General features: G+C 47.6%; 4 protein-coding genes across 4 annotated transcripts; all 4 read left to right on the top strand.

Annotated features, from left to right (window-relative positions):
* Positions 1-657: 657 nt before the first annotated feature.
* PPTG_24669 (hypothetical protein) lies at positions 658-888 on the top strand (the record flags this gene model as incomplete). Its single annotated transcript, XM_008918168.1, has 1 exon — positions 658-888. The coding sequence occupies one exon, from the start codon at positions 658-660 to the stop codon at positions 886-888; it is 231 nt and encodes a 76-aa protein (XP_008916416.1).
* Positions 889-1527: 639 nt separating this feature from the next.
* On the top strand, positions 1528-2281 carry PPTG_24668 (hypothetical protein; the record flags this gene model as incomplete). The annotated part of the gene is made up of 2 exons (XM_008918167.1): positions 1528-1635; positions 2264-2281. The coding sequence occupies 2 exons, from the start codon at positions 1528-1530 to the stop codon at positions 2279-2281; spliced, it is 126 nt and encodes a 41-aa protein (XP_008916415.1).
* A 3132-nt stretch (positions 2282-5413) lies between these two features.
* Positions 5414-5996, top strand: PPTG_19672 (hypothetical protein; the record flags this gene model as incomplete). The annotated part of the gene is made up of 2 exons (XM_008918166.1): positions 5414-5648; positions 5725-5996. 2 exons carry the CDS (start codon positions 5414-5416, stop codon positions 5994-5996), a joined length of 507 nt encoding a protein of 168 aa, XP_008916414.1.
* A 2537-nt stretch (positions 5997-8533) lies between these two features.
* PPTG_24667 (hypothetical protein) lies at positions 8534-8641 on the top strand (the record flags this gene model as incomplete). The annotated part of the gene is made up of 1 exon (XM_008918165.1): positions 8534-8641. The coding sequence occupies one exon, from the start codon at positions 8534-8536 to the stop codon at positions 8639-8641; it is 108 nt and encodes a 35-aa protein (XP_008916413.1).
* Positions 8642-8844: the final 203 nt, after the last annotated feature.

Genomic DNA, 8844 nt, shown 5'->3' with positions numbered 1-8844 from the left:
CCACCTCCGGAGGTGGCTTATGTTAAAAATAAGCATCTTATTTTCCTGGAGGGTAAATCGAATACCGTGCAACTTCAATGATGTCATCAATTGCTGAGTCCTCCTCCCTACCCCCGTGTGTTCCCCATTGGGCTGCAACCTAGGCTATTTGTGAGTTTGCGGCTCACACGACACAAGAGTAAGTCAAGGTATCAGTGTTAAATATGTTGTACTCCTTCCGCACACCTTATGTTGCTAATCTGACAGCATTGGTCAACTTCAGCATGATAACCGTACTATCATCCGAAGGGCAAAAGGAAACAGAAAGGCCAAAGCCATTGCCTCGAAGGTGAATCTTACCAGAGACGACTACCGCATCCTCGTTAGTTGGATTGAAGTCGAGACAAACTTCATGGGTCCTCTGGAGTCACCACCGTTGGTGGTGAAAAAAAAGAGAAGGTAAGGAAGAGCACTAACGGTGAGTCAATGAGATGAGGAAGGGCTTGTTGAAAAACCAAAAGTGCGTTTGGGATTGAGTTGATTTAAGCTAGCTACCTCTTCTACAATTCCTGTCCTCACAGCCTCCTATCCCATCTTGCATCCCAGATGCTGAGACCAAACATACCAGAAGAGTCGTAAGATTACGCAACACGCGAGTCGTACAATCCTGCTTGCACCATGTCCCACATGCAATATCCAGTGAACGCAAGCGTGCGACATCACCCATCAACAGGTAAACAAGGAAGAAAAAATGCCTTCGAAATTATGGCAGGACACCTGAAGAAAGAATCAATCAACGACGGCATTCGCAACCTCAGTGCTCGCAATATGCAGCAGCGCTGGATCGCTTACATGCGCCGGTTCAAGACAACGCTGAAGACAGTGAAAGTGAGACTGGTCTTGGATTGACCAAACGTGAGACGGAGCAAAGGGACTCGCTCACGGAAAAGCTGGAGCGCGTGTGCCCTGAATTCCAGAGAATGAAGACTCTGTTTGGAAGAAGGGCAAACATTGCGCCGTCATCCACGATTGAGCTCTTTGTGCCCTCTTCTGCAGTTAGCTTCCGAGTCCATTGATTCCGATGTGTGGATGAATTCGGAGGACGAGTATCCATGTGATGGTAGTCACGATATGGGCAGCGGTGATCTGACCTTCATCCAACCTGCTCAGTCGCAGCTAGTGTCGCCTTCACCTACAGCTCCTACGTCACCAGCTCCACGAGCATCTTCCCCCCTCCGGAAACTCACCTTCTTCTTTCGGGCCAACTTCAAGCCCATCAGAGCTGTTGACGGCTCCAGTCTCGTCGAGCGTATCAGAAGCCTTGTTAGCGAAGTCATCGCATGTGACCACGCGTGAAACACGCCGCCCTCAACCCCAAAATGCTGCCAAGGAAAAACCCAATCGTGATTCGAAGTCTAAACTACACTTAAGTCGTCTGTCATTATCGAGTGCGCCCAAGCAAAAGTAGATTATTTGAGAGAAAAGTTGAACGAAGAGAAACGACAATGGGCAGAAGCGTGAGGCTGAGAAGCTTCCAAAGGAGGAGGAATGCGTCTTCGCGAGCGTGAGAATGAAGAGCGATGCGCAATGCGCAAACACGAACTTGTTCTGGAGTTACTGCGACAGCGCAAGTCGGTCAAGGACATCGAGAAGTTTGTATAGAAAGTTAGCTGATCAGTGAGCGCCTGACAACCGGTGCGCTAGCACCCGGCCATGCGAGTCTAAACGAACAGTTGAGGTAAATTCGATCCCATTGATGCACACAACGTGCACGCGTGTGGTGAACTCAATGCCAGCCACACTGACGCCGATGCCATCCTTGTGAGATAGTCAACAGCAATCCACTGCCTGTAGTAGATACAGTAGCACAACGCAAAAAGATTCCATACATTTCCTGCTCATATCAACTTTTATGAAGAGGCCCTCCAGCACCTTCTTCAGCAGTTTCAGCATCGTGAGAGAAGTCGGTCATGTTCACAATGTTCAATACGTTGGTACTCGAATGCTGAATGACTGACATCTTCGTCTGCTGAGTTGCCATACACGTTTCCAGCCGTTTTCCAGCAAAGGGTTGAGCAGTCTTGAGCCCGTATTGCCATTGTTGACATCCTGCTTGTGATCATACGCCTTCCGATCTGCACTCGCTTTGGAGAGAGTAAGTGGAACCGCCAAGAAGAGCTGATACGGTTGCGGCACGAGAGGCTTCTGTCGTACAGGACATGCTGCATGGGCTGTTGGTTTTGATGCTATTCGCAATTTCACGTGACTCCTCTTGCTTATATAGATCACAGAGAACGGCTGATTTAGATGGCCACTTCTTGCTGATATAATGTTGCTTATTTTGAAGGTTCGACTTCCCCCAATATATATGGAAATAATAAGCCATTCTAATTGCTTTTTTAGAATTTGTTTTTGCTGGTGTCAGGTTGTTACGACAAGAGTATTGATTGAATAAAAGTACCAATACTGGAGGCGGAAAAAGCAAGGTTTGTGATCACAAATCGCAAACAAACTTTATCACGATATGCAAAACGATGAATGATTACTGATTACTGGAGGAGAGCATATTGAAACACTAATATAACATTAGAAGACGTCTCTGGGCGAAAAAAAAAATCCACAACATGGACGAGCTGGCTCAGTGCGTGTGATATGTTTAAAAACGCGTGTGGGTCGAACGACAAACGTAACAACAGTTCGAGTGGATGCTAAGATCAATTTTTCTAAAATCCAAGTGCATTATAGTCTTCAACATTGGTTTTAGGTGTGTGTGTGTGGGGGGGGGGGGGGGGGGGCTTCCTATTGCGTTCATAGTTAAGGGTCCCAGGCGGTGATATTTATAAAGGCGAGCTTCATAATACCGTTGGTCTAATATTACATCACTCAGAACAACGCTTGGATGGATGCGGATTTACGCTAGTGATGTGCTGACACGTGATTTGGACGGACATGCCGTACAACAATTTTGATGGCCACATTTCCGAGAAGGGGGGGGGGGGGGGGGGTACTTGCTAAAAACATATCCGCCATCGTATAGGCATTGTCAGATAAATCACTTCAATGTTCCAGCCCCTCAACATTCAAATCAGAGCTGGAAGCATGTGGACAAATCAAAGGTCCGATATCCAGCAATAACTCCCGTAAAACAACTAGATATTATCAGGCGTACCACCACGATTTAGGAGAACATTCTGGAGGCACTGTGGCCGGGATCTCTGATAAAGTGATCCCTCGAAGGTTTGATACGAGTTTCCTCAAAAAGAAGTAGAAAAGCGCCAGCAGCAGCAAAAGTTTCTGAACTGGTGAAAGTAAAGTTGATCTGTTTTAATTGTGAACGCCACAATATAATCATCAATGCAATGTTGGCAAGAAATAAACAATCATATTTAGGAGAAGTGATGTAGACGTGCTTGGCGGATGGCATTTGGAGGTTGTGTTACGACGCCTTCCTGACCCGATTCGGCAGTGCCAAAAACAACGCGACTAGTGTTGAAGCATGGCTCTGTTTGCTACTAAGATGAGGCTCCGCCATGGCAAGGTAAGATCTATGGAGCTGTGCATAAATAAGGCAGATTCAAACAGAAGGTGAGGAAGAGCGCTCAACCCGGGCATTAATCAGTATGTCGGCCAGTTAGTATACATATATAGGCTGGTCCACCTAAACGACGAACGCACTATGGAATTTGTAATCTCAAGCACGAGTTCGTTTACAGGGACTCTGTCGCAAACCATAATATCAACTTCAGCCTGTTAATAATGAAGATGCTACGCGAGAAACGGTGCGGATAATTTTGATTCTCTAAATATGTGGGCAAACGGGATACATGATGTTGGGGCGTTTTGTTGTCGTGACACCCCAGTATGTACAGCCACCGACTTAGAAGTATATTAAATGGGCAATTTTGGACTGGATTAAAGCTTTCATCCATTGCCGTCAAGGAATAATAGAGTTTCATGATAGCCGAGACAAACTACATCAATGACTTGAACCGGCTTGAATGATAAAGCTATCGCTTTCCAAAATTTGCAAGCTGAGCGCTCTTAATATATGAAGATAAGGGTCGATTTATAAACTTTACCCCACCTCAACATCAGTCTTGTGTCTGAGTTGCTTGTGTTGATCTCTGCATTGACTGGTTGTGTCTCGTACTACTGCGTCAATCACATACATCGTAAGACCTCCACTCCGTACGACCGCTTCAAATTTGCTTGAGTCTCGCGCGTGAACTCGGTGTAGCGGTGCTGGAGATAGCCACGCTCTGGCGCTTCGGTGAAAGATAAGGACAATAACACTTTGGTAACTTCTCTATGGTATCGAGACATACCCGTCACCGAAGTATACAGTGACTGCGTGAGGACGGGGGTGCAGACTTCTGCAAATTTGAAAAAGCGTTTGTCATAGAAGCAGAGTTGATGCAATTCGTCACTTGCGATTCGCATAAAAAATTATTTTAGAGTGTCCTTGCCCTGGTCTTTCACTGAACCGCTCGAGCGTGCTCTCGACAGGCGTGGCTTCAGACGTCCAAATATCTATCGAAGGGGGTTTCAAAGAAATGAGAATAAATTGGTTGTAAATTCCAAACCAATCTTCTCGGACACAGCATTGCTCTTAAGATAGTCAGTCACACACGGGATTCCGATGCTAAATGGAGACATTGTCTATAATGAAACGCGTTTTTGACTTGCCTGGCTTTTTTTGCATGAACGTTGTCATCAATTCCGTCATGCCAAGCAGGTTTCTTTGGTGACACATCCCTCTACAATCTCGAAATAAAGAGAAAGAGAGGAGGAATGTATTAGTGTGATATGTTGCGGGCTGGTGGTGGAAGGTTCATCAGGAACTGTCGGAATCCGGAGCCGGCTGACCAAGCTTTCCCATTTAGGGCGTGGTCGGGAAAGGATCAGCTCGGTTCAGATCGTCTTCTAATCCTAACCCTAAGCTGAGGTGGTCAGTTTGCCTCGGACTTCGAACATTGACTCGGAGTCATATTACAATAAAACCACCGCTCAGAAAGTAGCGTTTAATAACTGAGTACCATGGCATTGGTGGAAGAAGCTGATCCTGAATTAAACAGCGTCGAGGGGGGGGCCCGGCAAATACGAGGTCGGATGTGATAGGCGCTGGAGTCTCCTTGGTTCGCGAAGCAGCAACAAGAGCCACAGCAGCTCGCGGCCCAAACGCCACGTGGAGTGACGACGTCGTCGAAGCGTTTTTCAGGATTCGTTACAAGAGATTAAGCTCGCACTTCAAGAACACGAAGGATCTGAAGAGAATCCAGTACGCCTGGTCAGTCCTGGCGTCTACGCTCTCCGTTAATCGCCACAAAGTGTTTACCGATCAGCAGTGTCAAGCCGAGGTAACCGGAGGCCTAGTGTCAAATGAAATACTTGCTAACCTAACTGATGATGTGTATGCTTTGTGGGTTTCATCAAGATGAAGAACATGAAGCAGAAATGGACTTCAGCTCGGGCAGAGGAAAGACAAACAGGCAATGGAGGCCCTGTCCGTCGTCCTAACCATTTTTGCATCATGAAAGACTACTGGGGCGATGCGACGGGCATGAACAACAGACCTCATCTCAGCACCGAAGACACGGACACTATTGCAGCTGCACGAGAAGCCAGCGGAGCGACATCACTGCCCTCATCCCCCGATTCCCGTTCAAGACGTACCAATATCGCGCGCAGGTCCCTCTACCAAGCGCTAGAAGCGCAGCCAAGGTGAATGCGTTGAGGCCGGATTAGGTACCGTTGCCAAAGGATTTAGTGAGAGGATGGAAGCACTTGCAAAAGGACTAGCCCAAGTGCGAGACGATTGTGGTGAAGGGCTTACTGCAGCTGTGGGAAAACAGACAAACGCACTACAGGAGCAGGGTGATCGCGCTAATGCCCAATCCGATCAACTTGTATTTCAAATGCAAACTCTGAATGAACAGCTTAGAGTGCAAAACGAATACATTCGAGAGCTGCTGCAGTTTATTCGTCACGAGTACCAAGCAACCGACAGTAACTGCTAGAGTTAATTTGTCGAAAATACGAAGCTAGCACGCTAAACAGAATCAAATGATTCAGTGAAATCCAGAATTGAATCGCGCCTGCTCGTAGCAACTGATCTAAGAAAAAAAAAACAGTAGTATCCAACACGTTCGAACTCATCGCTTCATCGTCGTCTGTCCCCGTGCATGTCCCTTCTTCTTCGAAGACTGTGTCATCCTTGGTGTCCAACAATATATTGTGCAGTACCATTGTTGCAGCTATGACGTCGACCGCTTTTTCAACATTCCGCGTGTTTAGACAGCAATTGGCAATTCTAAATCGGCCCTTCCAAAGCCCGAAGGCACGCTCTACCACCGTTCTTGTCCGTGAATGCAGTTAATTGTAGCGAAGCTGCTTGCGTGTCAGACCAGCGCCATCTTTCCCCACAAAAGGTGTCATAATTGCCGGGCTGAGAGCGTACCCAGCGTCACCAAGGAAGTGGGTTTAAGTTGGCAAATACTTGTACGTAGATCACAACGCAGAAGCACACCATATCTTCTGGTCTGACTATGAACCTGGCCGAACCTCCACGCTAGTAAAGCACATACGGTTGTCCACAACGGCCTGCACGTTCAACGCTGGGAACATCTTCCTACAGTAGTAACCTTCGAAGTCGACCGGCCTGTTAATCTCCACTAATGAGCCGTCTATCGCTCCAACTACACCTGGTATCCCCCCCCTTTTTTTGCTTGAAATGATTCTCGCACTTGAGCCCAGCTTTCAGTGCATCGAGGAAAACGGTCACAACTTGTGCAGCGATTGCCGTAATACACGTCAAAAGACAGCAATCACATCGATTGCCCATGATTTCGATATAGCGAAGGCAGCAGTAGTTTCTCGGTATCCACCCTGAGAACCCAAGAAAAAGAGCAGGCAAGCAACCTTCTCTTCAACCGGGTGCTCCTTTATAAATCGGTCAAGCTCGTACTTTTCTTGTTCGTGGCGAAGAAAGCCACAAAGGCGCAAGAACGCGGCTTGGTCACAACGTAGATTCTGTCGAAACCACTCGTCATACCGATCAGATAGCATAGCAGTAAATTCTAGAGAGCTTAGCGTGAGTATGTTTTCTTTCTTCGTCGGGAGAGAGGAAGCGGAGGTTTGAGCAATTGCTACGAGAGCACCCGTCGCTGCCGTGGCAGCAGCGGTAGCAGCGATCAGGCAGCACTCCACGTTCATATGTCACTATTTTGATATTATGCCACCCAGACGATAGTCTCCAGTCGTCTTAGTTTGGGCGATTTGAATCCAAACAGCTGAGCCGATCGAGCTTTCCGTCAGCCGATCAGGTTTGAGATTCACATGTTGCCACATCGTTGAAGACGATCAAAAGTGAGCCGATCGTTGCCCGACCACGCCCTTATAGGCCTGGAAAGCTTCATTTCATCAAAGTAGACAGCTTTAACAACGTATTCTGGCCAAACTTTGCATGGCATAGTCGAAGCGAATATCAATACACAATCCGAATTGTGATGTTATGAAAGCCACCGAGCTGAAATGCAGCCTACTGTTTCAGGTACCGTGATATTGTTTTCGTATTGTTAAATAAATAGTGACTATTTATCCCGATTTGGCAAACTTTCATCGACAGACCTTTTCCAATCTGTTGGTTCATACCGAAACCAGTCGATGTAAAGTGTATACAATGGGTGTACCGTTTGTCAGCTACGAAAGCTTCTCCCTCTTTCCTGGCGAAACGCGGCTTGTCATCCCTAGAACCATGGATATGCGGACGCGTGCCCCAGAAGTATTCTCTAGCAACGGACGGGGCCGACAGTAGTGAGAGCGATGTGTCAAACCGAGGAATGGCAGCCAATGGAACTTTCGAGCGCTGAGGAATCAATCAGCTGAGACTTCATCGCGTGTGGGCGACGGTAGTGGACCGAGGCTAGTCGTGGTCCCACCGCCAAGAGAGAGGGTGTTCTCGTTTATTCGTAAGAGGTACTAGAAAGTTACCTGGGCACTTACACGGCGCTGGCGCTAAGGTGCACTTCCCCATAGCTGCGAAACAGCTCATCTCGCCCTTATTGATTAATTTAACCCTTTCGTGAAAGAGTACTTTTGACCTGGCTATATTATAGTATAGAAGGTCAAGTCATTAGGCCATCAAAGGGGGCATTTTGCCCCCTTTCATAAACTACGGTACTACAGCAAATCTTCTGCAAGTCCTTGTAGTTCAAGTAGAAAGGGCGAATCCACCTCGTTCATACACAAAAAATAATGAAAGGGGCGTTTTGCCCCCATTCGTGGGTGACACAAGTGGTACTCAAGGATACGCCCTCCAAAGGGGGCAAAATGCCCCCATTGACCACGAAAGGGTTAATTGGCAGGTACCTGTACTTACTCTTATCCATGGCGGTCTTCTGCGAACATATCTTCTCAACCGTCGTGTACCGGACAGCTCGACCTATCTGGTGAAGAGCTTCCCTGGGATCAATATGGTAAATTTCGGAAGGCGTTAACCGCTGCTACAGCAATATGTGATGTGGGTCTGGATGTCTCAGTACCGCGAGGCCCTGAAATGTCTCGAGAGGCTATTCCAGACCCACTCTACCCGCAGCAAGCTCGAGACACGCCGCAGAAACGCAAGTTTCGCCATCAGGTGTCGACTCAAGTGGTCGGTCAATAGCTTCGTTGAGCTCGTCTGCAGTGTTAAGTCGGCCGGGCTAGTTAGGTAACCCGCGTGGAAAGTCGGGCATGATAAAGGTCACGGATCTTGGAAGACGTAGAGCTTGTAGGAAGCGAAGGGAGGAGTCACCACTCGGAGAAGAAGACCGGAGCGAAGACCACTTGAGGGGAAGAAGGAAGATTCTGAAGTGATTGATTTATCGG

The sequence above is a fragment of the Phytophthora parasitica genome, assembly GCF_000247585.1.
Source record: "Phytophthora parasitica INRA-310 unplaced genomic scaffold supercont2.150, whole genome shotgun sequence".
NCBI lineage: Eukaryota > Oomycota > Peronosporomycetes > Peronosporales > Peronosporaceae > Phytophthora > Phytophthora nicotianae.
The sequence above is the reverse complement of the archived record's forward strand: the minus strand, read 5'-3'. Positions and strand labels throughout refer to the sequence as shown.